This window comes from Mastomys coucha, unplaced genomic scaffold, assembly GCF_008632895.1.
Source record: "Mastomys coucha isolate ucsf_1 unplaced genomic scaffold, UCSF_Mcou_1 pScaffold2, whole genome shotgun sequence".
In the NCBI taxonomy this organism is placed as follows: Eukaryota; Metazoa; Chordata; class Mammalia; order Rodentia; family Muridae; genus Mastomys; species Mastomys coucha.
Window position 1 is genome coordinate 4,752,017 of NW_022196902.1, and position 16,394 is coordinate 4,768,410.

The window sequence follows — 16,394 nt, forward strand, 5'->3', positions numbered from 1 at the left end:
AGGCCCATTCATAAACACAGCAACACTCACCAAGGGATTGAAAGAGTTCAGTCATTTTAGGATGATCCCAACAGGTTGTCTGTGTTTGATGGCTGCAGAGAAAGCAAAAATGTAAGTATAAACAACATACTACAAAATGCAATATAAGCTGCAGTCTTCTAAAATCTCACTTATGGATCACTCAGAAACCTAGTGCTCAATTATTCAAGGTATGAAGAATAGGGGCTGGGGAGATAGCTTCAGGAGTAAAATGTTTGCCACAGAAGTATGAGGATGAAAATTCAGACCCCTTTACTCTATGAATTCTGGGTGGGTTTGGAAGCTCATCTATAATGCAAGTACAGTGGAGAGAGACAAGGGATGTCTGGAGCAAACTAGCAAGCTAGTCTTTGGTGAGCTCTGGGTTCAAGTGAGGTACCCTGACTAAATATATAAGGTGTAGAAGAATAAAGGGCCTGTGACCTCCATATTTGTACATATAAACTCTCTCTCTCTCTCTCCTCCCCCCCCACAATTTTCCACATACATGGGAAGATGCATAAACTTGCATGTCACATAGACACATATACATACAAAAACACTCTGAATAACCAATTTTGTTTGTGTAACTGTATTAGGAAAAGGCAGACAAAATTCTGTCTTCTGTATCACAAAAACAATTGCAACTACAGCCTGAAACACAGACAGAAGGAGTGACTGCCAGGGATGCTCAGACCCTGAGTGGGGTGTGGCCAAATCAATGTGGGCTCCGGAACAACCTCCATCTTGTTAGTCAAATGGCGGTTTTTTCATCCCGAGCAAATGCTTTGACAGCAGAAGGGCTGTGACGAGTTGCTGCATTCTGAAGAGTTACCACACTTTAAAAGCCCTAAGCAAACTTCTAAAGACCAGAGAAATGGAGACTCTAAATCTGAACATCTTGTGCTTGTCCTGCTATCTGCTGAGCCTCCTCTGTTTGTTAACCCCGTTCTCTTCCTTCCTAGTTCATGCCTGATAGCTTTCCTCTCTCTACATTCCCTGGTCCCCAGCCCCTCTTTAGCTAAGTGCATTTCTCTTGTGATTTTTAAACTCTAGCTCCATCTTCCTAGCTTTATTCAAAAACTAGTACTATTATTTTTAGAGGTGGATAATTTTGTGTATGATCCCTGTTCTTTATTTGAAAAACACACCTTTATTTTACTGCTATAATTCATTTGTTAGTTGGAAATCTTAAAGGAATAGATAGTAAACAAATAATGGTAGAGTACAAATTAGGTATGTGTATATATGTGTGCATGTCTCTGAGTGTGTGTGACTGTAAGCATGTGTGCATATGTGTGTAAGTGTAAGGATATGTGTGGGGGGAATATGAGCTAATATGCTTAAAACTGTGATGAGTTAGTAGCCTTATATTTAAAAATAATTTACAGTCCCTTATCTAGGCCATAACAAAGCAATAACAGCTAATAGTTCTCAAAAGACTTCCGAGATGACCCTGAGTTCTTAAGAAACTGTTTAGTAAGCTATGTAAAATAGCACAGAACATGAGAAATGATATTAAAATATTCATAAAAATAAGTTTAAGAGAAATTACTGCTTTTATAACTTATATGATATACCAGAAAAGTGGTGGGCAAGGAACAGAGTCATTATTTTATATACTTGGGTAACAGAATGCCCTGCTAATTCAAAATGGGTTTCAATAAATAAATAAAGTTTATGTTTGAATTGAGTCGGTAAGATGTCCTAAGAGTCTCAAATAGGATAATTCTATTATTATAGGGAATATGTTTTCGAACCCATTGGAAAGCTGTCTGCCTCATCTATGCTTAGCTGCAGTACAAAGGGACACGTATTTCCATTTGAATTGAACAGCATCAAAACTACTCTATCCTCTAACTACCCATACTGGCCTAAAGACCATGAGCAAGTGGATGTCTGGCCTAAAGAATGGCTGTTCCAAGTATGGCCATGAGCTTGGCAGAAGCACATCTCTCAGCCATCAGTAAGATTTAAAGAACAGTCTAGTGAAAATGTAGTACTGTTCCATCCTGCTATCATGGATCCCTAATCTTAGACATCTAAGACTCAATGTTTTTCTCTCTTTCTTCCCCCCCCCCCCCAAGCAATTTCAGTCCTGGTCACAGCACTATTGTCCTAAGACACCCATCTCATCCCAAGATACCAAGACAAACCAAGGCTCATGGGCTAGAACTAGAGCTCCCAGCAGTGCAGAGTCAGACTTCATGCTTAAATATTATGTATGCATTCTCTAGAACTATAGGTGTGGACCTTCCCCTTGGACAATCCTACGTTGCCACAAGGGCAAAAATCCACTGGCTAGTTAGGCAAACAGTTGAGGGTTCCAAAGCATGCTGCTAATGGTTCTGCCCTGATGGCACTGCATCCTGGGAGCTGACAGGAACACACACATTTGGCAAACAGATGGAGGGAGGGGCAGGGAGACTCCATTGTGAATTCAATACCAGTTGATTCATTAGGCAGAACTGCAAAGGCTTAAAGTAAACACAGCCTTGGGTTACAAAAGTAAAGCTGTGATTTACACAACAATTTGGGGGGGGACGACTTTCTCTCTCTCTCTCTCTCTCTCTCTCTCTCTCTCTCTCTCTCTCTCTCTCTCTCTCTCTCTCTCTCTCTCTCTCTCTCTCTCTCTCTCTCCTTCCTTTTTAAGTGGAGAAAGAGGGTCAGAACAAAATCCATATGAAATGTAAAAGCTAAGCATTTGAACAGCTGCAGGCTCCCTAGAGCAGGAAACTCTGCCATAACGCTTCCAGCTCGCCCAGAGCAGGCAACCAAAACAAACCAAATGATGTCTTCCCTCAAAATAAGAGCAGCCTATCTTCCCATCTTCCAAGGAATCCTAAGGCCAGTAGGGGGAGGAGCTAACTACAGCACCCCAAGAAACTATCCTGTCAGACTAGAATGCTGCTACCAAAAATCTTACTTCAAAAATCTCACCTGGTCTAGTTTCCCAGAATAAAATGAAAATTTAAATATCCAAATGAATATTTAGGTTCAAAAATTTCATGAAGCAAAGGATAGCGAGAGTAGTGACATCACACCAGGGTGGCCTGTCATCTCAGGTTTGCCTTCAGAGGAGAAACAATAGCAAAACTGTTGATGCCTTTGACGAGGAAAAGTCTATTGGGCACCCCGTGACACCTACGTTTACTTTCACATGCCAGAGAAAGTAAAACACAAATCATATAAGAAAGTATACAAACAAACAAAATTTAAAATGCCGGACCCTAATACTGCAAAGAGGCCATGAACGAACCAACTGCCTAGTCCAGCTTTGCTGTCTTGTTTGATAGACAAATAGGAACTATATGGATTTCTGGGCAAACTACTGACTGTTCCAGGAAGAGGATTTCCAAGCCCTTTGTCCTTAAGTGAAGAAGTGTCACGACCCCCACTCCCTGGAAAAACTGAACTGATCTGAAGGGTTTCCACATATACAAAGGCTGGTTAGCTACAGCCACCTATCTGCTGCTCTGTACCCGGTCTCATACTGATGGGGATTTCCCAGCATTTGCTACTTACTGTTTCCTACTGATGATAAATACAAAGGCACACTAGCACAAACACTAAAGAGATCTGACTCATTACACGCACAAGCAGAGGAGAGGCCGCTATCTATGTTGCCACTGTCAGGACAATCGCAGGGACAGAAAGATTTCTTCCTTGCTGAGCAAGACAAAGATAAAAGGCAGGATTGGGACATATAATATTAAGTAATAGGGTAATATTATGCTAAGGCACGGCTTACACGTTCTATACATTTTAATGAAACAGGTTAAGGAGTAGAAGCCTCTACCTGCTACTATTGAGAACCAAGTAATAGTATCAGGCTAATATTCCAGTGAGCAAATGAGACTTTTCTGTATGTGAGAAGCTCAGTCCACATTACGATGCTACTTGTGACTTTGGGGACTATGATGGCTGTTTTCAGATGACGGAGGGGACAGTGGGGAGAAGGCACTTAGATAACTCCCTGAGGGCCTCGGGCCAGGAACAGAATGGAGATCTGAACACAGATGGTCTGATTTAAGCCTGAGCTCTTGATATGGAAGTAGATTTGCAGAATTAAAGTTTTTAAATATTTCTTGATGAAGCCATCCAGATTTGAGCCCACAGTCCATCATTATAATCACTACAAACAACTTTTATCACTCTGCCTTCCCCCTCACCCCTGGCAAATCTCAGGCCTGTATCTGCTCAATTACTTTGCCTTTTCTGAATCGAAGCAGCTGTGGCTGAATATGGAGAAGAAAAACAAAATCAGTCTACATACAGACTGTTTCTCCTTTAAATATTTGATTCCAAGCTTCAAATGCCTGCCTACTGACAAGTGAACAGGTGTCCCTAAACTCTAAGATCACAGACCTCTGCCTTCATCCTTCTCCTTGCCTACCCAAAAGGAAGGTTCCTTCCCCAATATTATCTTGCCTTTGTTTCACACTTCGTTGAAACATTAAAAACTGCTAGATTCTATCTCCCTACTCCCAAATCCACAACACTTCCTCCTCTACCTGCCTTCCTTGCCTCCCTTAATTGAAAATCACTGATACCAGTAGTAGCCAATTCCCCACTAATGATTCAAAGGGGAAAAAATGTGCTATATTATCAGCTCATCTCACAAAACTGATCTCCTTAAAAAAACAAACAAAAAAACAATTCCACTGCCAAATACATACACACACACACACACACACACACACACACACACACACACAAACCATAACCTTAAATAATCATCATCTGCTAACCTTCACCCTTTTCCTGCTTCTTCACAAACAAAACTTACCATCTATTATGCAATAGTTACACTTCCTGCTGTCACATTATCTACTCAATCAATATGCCTTTGGCTCCTAACTTTTCTCCTCCATCCAAACTGGTCTTATCTAAACTGTCAAAAAACCACAAAGTTCCCAGTGGAAAAGCCCTAACTCTGGGGATAAGATCTTTCCTAAGGATGTTATGTAAATAAGCTAGAAGATTAGTAATGATAAAGGGAAAAAAACAGATAACAAGCCTGATTAAGATAAAACTCAAGTGATTGTTTTACTTATGGTTTATAAAAGTTGAATCTAGTAATCCAATGACCAATTTTTTAGAGGTCTCTAAACTATATAGCAAAATGAATGCTCTCAGTCCCGAGTAACACCAGTCATCCAAGTAATATAGTCTCAAAGCCCTAAGAGATGATATTTGCCACCATTATCATCTCAATTTTTGGTTTCTTCGAGTGTGCCTGATAAGAAGAAACTCCAGTACTCCATTGCCCACCAATATATCTTGAGTCCTCACTCTGTGAACAGGATTGCACAGGCGAAGGGGCTGCAAGGAATTGTACAGCAAGTGTGAAGAGTAACTCCATGATCCTCAAGCAATAGGCAACTTCTCAAACCTCGTCACAAGCATTTTGTCTTTTGGACTTTTAAAGGCAGGAAATTTCAGATTATATTTTTGGGGGATGGAATTAGAAACTGACAGGGTTAAGGGAGAGAGCTTGACAGTCAACATTCCAAATCAGAGAGCTTTGCTCATAATGCAAATGAGACAGGTTGTGAAGAGCCAGAGTCATCCCTAAAAATGTACTGGCTCCTCATGGTCATGAGGACATGAGGAAGAAAATACAAAATACAAACAGTAAAGAACTCTGTTGGATCCGACTATAAAGTGCACATAGTTTGAGATTCAGGAGCAACTCCAAAGGCATAGCTGTAAGAAGTAGGTTTACTACATCCCTAAATTTGGAAAGTCAATACTGTGAGCAGGGATGACAGAATACTTGGTATAGAGCTGTGAGAGAAGCTTTGCAAGTTCTTGGCTTTCAAGGACCAGTAGAATTAATTTCCAGGGTGGGTGGACCTGGTGTAAGGGGAGGGACAGGCGATACTTTGCTACAGGGCACTAAAGATTGATTAGAAAAGTGAACATGTACTCCCTCAATAAATACAGGGGGGTACAGGAACTAACAGCTCAATTGCCACCTAATAATATCTCTACCTTCCTCTCATCCTCAAATAAGGGAATTTGAGCCACCCATCCACACTGCCAGAAGCCATCTTCTTTTGCCGTGTCCCTGGGGAGTCAGGAGTATGACCTCACCAGAGGAATTTATCATTGTGTGTATCCCTGTGGCTTCATTTTGAAAGGTAGATATACATCTACTAGCTTCTCAAAAAAAAAGTTACTGGCTCATATGTTCATTTATTTTTAGATTAATAATCACTTCTAATTTGTTCTAGATGGCTATGTGACATCCTTTTTATGTCATTTTGCTTTAAAGCCAGAACAAAAGATATTCTACTTTATTTTACAAATTTTAATCATTATCACTTTTGCTTGAATTACCAATAACTTTAACTATTTAACCTTCATGTAATGAAGGGCATGCACACTTCTTTTTGTGGATGGCTTCATAGCAAACCTTTCTGTGTCATATGGCAGGCACTTACAAACTGAGTACTTTCCTAATGCTAAAAATCAAACTTCAGGGCTGGCAATATGGCTCAGTAAGTAGAAGTGTTTGCTGCCCAGTCTGCCAACCTACATTGACCTTGGAACTCACTTGGTGGAAAGAGAGAACGGTTTGTTCAAGGTTTTTTTTTTACCTCCACTTTTGTACTGTGGCAGTCCCCTCCCTCAATCAACTGACAAGGTCAAACAGTCATCCAATCAATCAATAAATGAGCAACTTAAAATCTTATTTATTTTTGGGAGAGGAATATACATGTGAGTACAGATGTCCAGAGGTTAAAGAATTTTCCTGGAGCTGGGGTTACAGACAATTGTGAACAACCAAATCAGGGTATGGGTGCTGGGAACCGAACTTGGGTCCTTGGCAGAGACAACAGATGCTCTTAACAACTGAACTACTCTTAACAACTGAACTACTCTCTTCCACTCCAATAATTTAAAAAAGTAAAGAACAGAAAGAAACTTTAAACTGGGAGGTGATGGTGCTATTACAGTGCAATGGTGCTAAGGAATCTAGATGTTTCTAAGCCAGAGTCTTATGGCATGGTCCCAGAAATGGACACATAAGAATGTTAGGAAAGGAAGGGGTGTTTTCAAAGACACTGCCAGCTCCATCTACATGATCTCAGTGAAATAGGATAGGGGTAGATATGGGAGATGTTTCCAGCCACAGTCCCTGTTAGCTGCTGCACAGGGCTGGCTGACGGTTGTTCAGTTTCCTATGTTAGCCAAGGTGTGCTTATTCATCTGAAGCTGACTAGAAGCACAGGGGAAATTTAGTAACCCCAAGGAACTTATTATATTCTGTCATAAGGCAATTTTGTTCTCTCCTTCCATCAGCAGAGTTGGCCCAGTTTAAAATGTTTATTTTCTAATAACGAATCACAGACCCAATTCTTATCAAAATAGACTTTTGAGTTTTCTTGTGCTTTGTTTTTATTTCTTCCTTTGTCATTTTAACACAAAACAAATAAACAAACAAAACAAAACAACACATACACACATGCACATACAAGTGTTCCTCTTTAAAGGGCCTCAGTGTGTCCTGTGGGCCTCCACTTAAAAAGGAGGAGCCTAGAGATATAATCTGTTTTCTGGATGAGGAAAAAGGAGGAAATGTGCTATAGGGAGATATGCAGAGGGAAACATAGTTTTCTTGCACTGCACATTAAACCATCATTATAGATTCATTTGGTTCTGGCTTCTAGAATCCTTAAAAGTAAATTGGCCTGATCACTTAAACTGTTGCTGGTAAAAAAAGCACCTCTGTGAGCTTTCCCTTTCGTGTCTGGCTGGGTATTAGGTTTCCTATAATAGCCCATCTTCCTTACCCTGGGTTAGGGAAAAACAACGCTGTCATCCTGCCCAAGCTAGGCCCACGATCCCCAAAGAAAGTTGCTTCGGTGCCCTCCTCTACACTATGTAAGTAGTTTGTCTAAGACAAACATACATAGTATATGTGGACAAACTATTGGAATGATGTAACGAAAACTCACTCCTAAAATGTAATTTATGCCTTTATTTTCTACCATTAATAGGTTGGAGCTGGTAAAGAATGAACTTGAGAAGTCAGAAGGGATATCAGAGAGTTTTGGGAGACACCAACAATGGAAATGAAAATAGTCAGCAAAAACACAAAGAGAGAGGTGACAGGTTGCAGAAAAATGTCAATTTGTATCTACTCACAGTTGGGTTTATTACAACAAAAGAGAAATACTATAAATACTTGATAGTACAAAATACTTTAGATAAGAACTCAATATACTGCGGAGTACTTTAGAGGGTGTGCTGTGCGTGTTCTGTATCATCAGATGTTACAGAAACATCCAGATTCAAGATGACTGTGTGAGACCATTTGTGACACACAGGGTTCTGTGTACAACTGAACATCTGTATTTCAGAGAAAGAGATGGAGACAAGGGGAAGGTTGAGGTGGTGAAGGTCTGTTACAAAGGCAAGAGAGCAAACTGTACTAAAGTGAGGGCTTGCTAGAAAAAAAGCACTCGGAATCCAGAGAAAACACTGTAGGGGAAGAAAGGAAGATGGACCTTTCTCTTCATCTTCCACAGTCCTGTGGTGGTAGGCCTTGCTCTTTATGATGAGAGGTACTGTCAGTCTACTTGCTTGCAGGGAGGTAAAGAATGGGATTCTCTTATTTATACAAAAGCACTTTAACCCATGACTAAGCACAGGGTGATCTGTCCTTGAATGCCCACAGTGGACTCTCCTCTGACCACACTCATACCATTGCACATGTGTCCCCAACACACATCCACATCCCCAAACCAAACATAGAAATGTAGCAATTTATTTCAGTTGTAGTTATTAGTAGTTAGAACAACTATTTGCTATTATTCAGAAAGCAGTGGCTTTCTTGACAAAGCAGTGGGTTTTAATCTGATGCCTGAGGCCTAACGGAAAGGTTAACTGAAAGCCAGTTTGTCCTCCTTTACGTCCCGTACTCCCTGCAAGTTAACATTTAGCTAGGGAAACTTGTACAAAACACATGATGTGGAACCAAAACCTAAGAACGGAGAGAACTAGGATTCATAATAGATTTGTGTTCTGTGTATCATGAAAGCAATAGGAGCCCCAATCAAACTTTCTAAACTCAGAATAGGGTGAGCTGCCACTGGACTTAAAAAAAAAATGCATATTTATTTTGGAAAGTTTCCCTTCTAGGCAGCAAATACAGCTTACAGATGTGTCAATATGACACTGCTATAGTCTGGCTCTTAACTATTTCACTTCCCCAGACTTGCTCCCTGAAGTTGCACCACTGGGAAGCTGTGGAGCCTTTAAGAGGGAGGGTCCAGCGGAACACCATTAGGTACTTAGGAGTGGGCCTTTGAAGTTTCCTCCTCTTTCTTTGGTTTCCTAGCTATGAGATGGGCAGTTGAGGGGTTTTGCTCTCCCACAGACTTTTCCTATGATATGTTTCTTGGAAACAGGCTAAAAAGCAATAAGGACAAGGACAACCAAACTTGCCTTGGAGCATCTAGACTGTAAGCCAAAAATAACTTGGTTTTCTTTCCTTTCTTCTATTTTTTAGTTTTTCTTTTTTTTTTTTTCATTTTATACATTCTGGTGATTTGAATAAAAACAGCCCCTATAGACTCATAGAGAGTGATTATATTAGGGTGTGTGGCCTTGTTGGAGGAACTATGGATGGACTTTGAGTTTTCAAAAGCTCAAACAAGGTCCAGTGGCTCACTAGCTCTTCCTGTTGCCTGCCAGTCCAGGTAGAATGCTCAGCTACCTCTCTAACACCATGTCTTCCTCCACGTCTCCATGGCAATAATAGAGTAGGATAGTAACGTGTGAACTGGAAGTGAGCCCCAATTAAATGTTTTGTTATTGCATGCTCTATATATTACTTTCTCTCTCCCTCTCCCCTCTGCCCCCTCTTCCTCTTCCTCTCTCTCTTCCTCTCTCTCTCTCTCTCTCTCTCTCTCTTCCTCTCTCTCTCTCTCTCCCTCCCTCTCTCTCTCTCTCCAATATAAGCTGCTGAATGCTATTTGGATGTATGTCTCCAAGGCTGATTGTTTGGCCCTAGACAACCAATTGGTATTCTCTTCACTGGGAAAGGCCACCTTGCCTTGCCTACCCCCAACCTTCTTCAGTCGCCTATAGTTCTTCATATAGAGTTGAGGCTCTGTGGATTTTCCCCCATTCAGTTTAGCATGTCCATTGATATCATCCTTGTTCAGCTCATGTTTGGGCAAACATGTCGATGAGACTTTACGGGTGTATCTTCCAATGTTACTAGGAGACACAATCTCACAGTAAACTCCCTGGTCTCCTGGCTCCGATAATCGTTCCACCACCTCTTCTGCAATATTCTCTGAGCCTTAGGTGTGGGAGTGTTTGTAGATGTATCCATTGGGACTGGACTCCACAACTCAGCATTTTGATTCAACCTGTTTTTCTTTATGAGCTTATTTATTTCCTCTCTGGCATTTGTTAGTGCACCAGGCACCCGACTATCACAGGCATTAACAAAGAGTCATGCCACATAGACATGTTCTCACAGTTCAGATCTATATCCTGACACTCTTCAAAGACATGTCTCTCACTACTATGAACTTCAAAATGCTAATAAAGGGCCATCTTGAGGTGCATCCTATATTTTTAATTAGCCTATACAATTAAGATAAAACCCAAAAATAAGTTTGACCTCTCCTTTCAAAGTCTCTTGTTGCACTCCAGCATCACATGCACGAAAATGCAAACTTAAAATTTCTACTTGAATACTATTTTCTCATGGCTAAATTAATTCACTCACTTTGCCCCAGGAAATTCTAATAGCGTGACAATAATGCTAAGTAGGTTTTTAACATTTTTTTCTACTTATTTGTACAGACATGCAAAGGGAAGTACACATTAAAAGCCCTTTCATTCATCATCTACTTGCTTATGAATTTATCCAAGGATTGAATTTTGTTTTCATAACAATTCTAAGTGAAATACTGGCTATCTAACTCTACCTCCCAAGTTTAATGTTCCCTTTTCTATGGGGAAATAAACTAGAAAGTTGCATAACAGAGTAAATAATGAAAAACTGCCAGATTAGTGAATTTTATAGAACCGGAGAATTTGCTCTAAATTGTGAATGCCTTAAAAGACATTTAATGCTAAATCTGTATATGTTTAAGAAAATGACTCATTTCCCGGTGGGTAGCTACAGACCCATGCTCATGAAGTACAAACAAAAACAAAGCAAAAAGGCAAGAAAGCAAAAAGAGGACCTTGTGGTAGGAGGGGATTGATGGAGGAAGGAAGAGGGGAGAAGAGAGTGAGGACATGAATAGTGCCAGCATGTATTATATGTGTGTATGAAACTGCCAAGTTATAATTACTAAAAAAAGAAAAGAAAATCTGATATTTACTAAGATGTAGAAAACATCTTACAGGAAGCTTCACCTTTAAACATCGTCGTTAAAGAATTGCCAGTGTTGTTTTACATATTATTTTTTCAGTGTTGGTTATGAGCAAGCAATAAGATGTCAGATAGACCAACTTTTCTCCCACATGCTTTCTCTCCATGAGATTGACTGAGCAAGAACACTCTTCCACAGTACCCCAATATAAACTCTAGAGGTTAGAGTTAGAGGTCTAACTGCTTAATCATTGGTCATCTGTTACTGATGTAGACAAATGGAAATTCTTCAGCTAATGGAAGAGAGAGAAAGAGAGAGAGAGAGAGAGAGAGAGAGAGAGAGAGAGAGAGAGAGAGAGAGAAAGAGAATATAAAGATGAGCTTTAGATGTCTCCCCTGACCCCCACAAAAACAAAACAAACAAAAACCCCAGAAAATCAGTGTATGAGCATCACTGAATAAGAGACTTCCAAGATTTCCAATTTTCTCTATCTAGTGAAAATAAATACTAATTTACTAGATCAAGTTTACATTTTAGAATATCTGATTATAGAGGAGCCTAGGGCAAAACAACCCATTAATTCATTCTAATCAATCTTTATGAAATTCTAAACTTGGGACGGTATATATACTCATATTTTAATGCTACCACACAAAAAGCTTCCAAAGACTAGCATTGAGTCTGGCAGGGATGTTTCTGGGAGGTCTGGGGGTCACACACCCCTTCTTTTCCTAGCTTCTTCCAATTGTTTCTATTCCCAAGATGGCATTCCACTTCCTCCATTTTCAAAGTTGCATGTGTATTTCCCTCTCTCAGTCTGGCTTCTCCTCAGCTGCTCTCTTTCTTTTAGAAGACTCTCATGATTTCACTGAGTATCAGGATAATCTGCCTATGGTAATCTACAACCTGCAGACTGTTGCAAAATGTTGTTGTTGACACTATTATGTATAAGAACTGGGTCAACGTCCCAGGGGTTAGGATTGGACCTCTTTAAGGGGAGGGATTATTCTGTCTCAGATTTATAACTAAAGCCTTATTATTTGATTCAAGAAAATATTTACCCAAGCAGACTAAAGTTCTTGAATACCATTGCTAGAGTTGTTATTATTTGAAATAAAAATGTAAAACAGCAAAGAAATTGTAGAATTTTAGTTAGATGGCCATAACTGCTTTCAATAAAGACAAGTCATCTCATCCAGTCTTGGACTCTCTTCCATTCCTGTAGAAATTACACACTCATCAATGGCCTTGATGCTTCCTTCTAGAACTCATCACAACTCAATATACCAAATACTGTCTATGAACAAAAGTTTAATTCTTCCAAGACAACGTAACACATGCTGCTTATATTTTTATAGATGATGACTAGTTTGTTTTAAAAATGAGAATGGATTTTAGGATAGAAGGAAGGGTATATTAAAAGGTCCTACCCAACAAATAATTTTCACAAGCTTTTCCCAAACAAAGATCAGATAAGTCAATTAGTATTGAAATAGGATTTTCAAGAGACCACACTTTGTTTCAGACACAATGCAAAGAAAACTTGGTACAGAGATGCTTTTATTCAACTTGCCCAAGGCTACACAGCTAATTTCAGCCACAGCTGTCTTCTGATACTCGGTATACACTCTCAGACTTACGACCTAGCTCTCCTAATACATAATAGGGTCGATGACAATGCTTCCTGCTGGATTGCATTGTAAATCAACTGCTTCACTAACCTCCATGTCCAAGGATAATAGAAAAGCACTTCATCATTCTTTTCTGTGACAAAATATAGAGTAAGTGAAGGACTAGCATCCTAAGATGGTGTGTAAACTAGACAAGAGTCAGAATATGTCACATAAGAAGTAACAGGAATAAGAAACTAGGCTGAAAAAACCTTTCAGGAGAAAGAGGAGAATGACGATGATGATAAAATAGTAACTCATTACGCTTTTCCTAAGGCCAGAAAGACCTAATGAAGGATAACTCACTGATTTTGAAACTAATTTCTTCCCATTATTAATCATGCATAGCTTCCTCTTGGTAACCGGATTGAATTCTGTTATTAAAAGTTATTAAAAGGGAGCTGGGTTTGGTGGTGCACATCTTTATTCCCAGCACTTGGAAGGCAAAGGATGGGGTTGGGGATAGGGAAGCATCTCCTTGAGTTCAAGGCCAATCTAGTTTCATAATAAGTTCCAGGCCAGCCAGAACTACATAGGAAGATGCTGTCTCAGAACAAACAAACAAACAAACAAAAAGACCAACAACAAAACAAGTTACGTAGGGGAATAGGAACAGTCTTAAATTATTTGGAAAAATTTTAATTTTTTGGTACCTAAAAGAGAACTGAAGTAGACTTACTTGATGTAATAGGGCACTTTATTATGCGAAATGGATCTCTGCCATGGCAGCTGGACTGAAGCTGAGGAAACAAAAGGAAGTTATTGGAAGCAGCAAGCCTTACACCTTAATGTAAAACAAATGAACATATTTCACAGCAAATCTTGAGGGACCTGTTCTGGCTCTAAGCTGGATTCCTGCAATTAAGAAAAGCATGAGGCCAAGCAGCACAGCTTTGAAGCTTCATGTGAAGGGAGGAAAAGAACCAAGACTCAACTTCCAGAGCGGATTCTGTCAGACCCTAATGATGGAAACACTTTCACAGAATTAGGGTATTGTTCATAAACATTACAACATAGAACTCAGTGCCATCTGCAAAGGGTGCTCCCTATACATTGTGTATTCAGATTTAAAACAGCAATTCGCAAGATGGAATTTCTAGATCACTAACAGTATTCTTCACTTTGCACCATATTCATAAGCTCAGCTATTATGAACAGATGGCACTCAAGCAAATTTAATTATAAGAAGGTTTTAGAAAGAAAATTTAACATAAAAATAGGCAAGGGGTTTTTAAGAGCCAAGCAGATCATCTAAGAAGAATATCAGATAATTATTTTCACCCACAATACTTAAAAAAACAGTTTTCCATGTTTGTAGTATGTTCGAGAAGTTTGCCATGATTGCGATACTCTGTCTTTTAATGGAAGTACTTTATTTTTCTCAATTCTGTTTACTAATTACTTGTAAAGATACATTACATTACTGTTTTAGTAAATCAATTATTTAAAAATTTATTTAAGTACAGTACCCCACATGAATTTAGAACCAGAAGAGTTTTGCTAATCAAGGTACCAGGTAAATTAAAAGGAAAATTTACAACTATCTCTAGACCTTCACATAGACATGTCACTATTTTTTTATAATTTCTTGGCACAATGATGTCTTGCAAATAATGTAACATTCTAAACTTTGCCAAGCATCCCAAATCCATATTTTATTTTAAAAATGCAGCAAGACCCACACATCAATATCCAGTTTAATAGAGAAGCTATATACACAGAGTTAAAAATAGCTGCCCAAGGGCTGGAGAGATGGCTCATTGGTTAAGAGTACTGGCTGCTCTTCCACAGGTCCTGGGTTCAGTTCTCAACAACCAGATGATGGCTCACAACCATCTGTAAATGGGAATCAATGCCCTCATCTGGTGTGTCTGAAGAGAGCAACAATGTACTCACATACATAAAATAAATAAATCTTAGAAAGAAAAAAAAAGTCCTGTGATATGAGGTGCCCCCCCCCAAAAAAAGAAGAAGAAGCAGATGCCCAAAGTCCTTCCCCAAATGGTGTAATTCAGATACCACTACACCTTTCCAAATACTAGTTCAGCAAACCTCCTCCTTAACAATTGTTCTGGTCTCAGTCACTCATCTTTCAAACTGGATGTTTCAAACATCCATAGATGTTCACAGACAGACATGGAAATGAAGACTCAGGTCTGCTAAATTTCTCATGAGAGCCAGCCTCATTTCCAGGCTAATAGATCAGGCTTTATTACATGTCTCATGAAACATGCTTCTTTAATAAGCATGGATAAAGTCTAGGGATCACAATCAAGCCAAAGACTATAAGCAGCAAAGGATAAGAATTATTATATGTACTAATTGCAAGTTTGCTCACATTCCTTCATGTATTTAATCATTATTTTGATTTGAATAAGCAAGCTTCTTGGACTGTCAGTTGAGCACAGAAAGACCGTGTGCTTGAGCATCATGAAGTGTGTCTGGCAAGTCTTTGATGCTTCAGGACTGAAGAAACATGAACTAGATTTCCACTGGAGAGGTTGCCAGGTGAAGAGTTAAGGCTCCATCAATATTAGCAGATAAACTGATCATTTGAACTATAGAATCTCAATTATTTACAAATGCTTTTTTAAGTTGGCCTTAGTTACCCTATAAGGTTTAGAAATCTATAATCTTCATATCTAATGAGTGCAATAAGAGGCTATTTATTTCAACAATAATGTTATTCATATATTAAACATTAAAAAAAAAAAAGTAAAATCCATCCTTACCTACCACAAAGGGCTATACATCACTCAGAGACAAATACCCAGAGGCTCAGCTTAGGAACTGAAGATGGGTAAGTCTTAGAGGTGGGGAACAGAAAGTGACAAACTTGACTTCACAAGAATGTAAAAGTAAATAAAGCCTGACCCTTGATCCTTTGATTCCCAGTTTTGTCACAGTGACAAGAAAGAGAGAGAGTGAGGATGAGGTTAACAACCAAGAGACATGGAGTTTGACTTCATCTCTCTCTGTGGTTTCAGAGAAAATAAGAGTTTCCATAGAGAAGTATTCTTGGCCTTGAGCTTAAAATTTACTTAAATTTAATTAAATTACACAACTTGGTTTTTTTCCCCATATACTTCCCATAAGAAATTAAAGGAAAGGCATTAATATATGCGCTGAGAGCATCTTCGCCAAGGTGTGACTTGGCTGCTTTGTCTAACGGGATGGGCTACTGAATTTAATTCCTGAGGCAACCTGAGGAAATAGGTATGCAGAGATCAAGAAATTAAGTTTCAAAAATCCTCAGGTCTAGTAAAAGACAGTGTTAACATTTAAATTCAGTTTGAGAGTTTCAAAATTCAGCATTCTTAAATGTCATCAGAAGTGAATGATAAAAAAAAAAAAA

The 16,394-nt window shown here is 39.2% G+C and overlaps 1 protein-coding gene across 11 annotated transcripts in view; it reads right to left on the reverse strand.

Annotated features, from left to right (window-relative positions):
* Utrn (utrophin) overlaps window positions 1-16,394 on the reverse strand; it is a 509,106-nt gene that overhangs the window by 86,099 nt on the left and 406,613 nt on the right. For all 11 annotated transcript variants that reach the window (XM_031380393.1, XM_031380398.1, XM_031380394.1 and 8 more), the window contains 2 exons: window positions 13,719-13,779; window positions 31-92 (listed from right to left, as the gene is read on the reverse strand). In XM_031380393.1, the coding sequence (XP_031236253.1) occupies window positions 31-92; window positions 13,719-13,779 (123 nt within the window). The remainder of the gene's footprint in view (window positions 1-30; window positions 93-13,718; window positions 13,780-16,394) is intronic.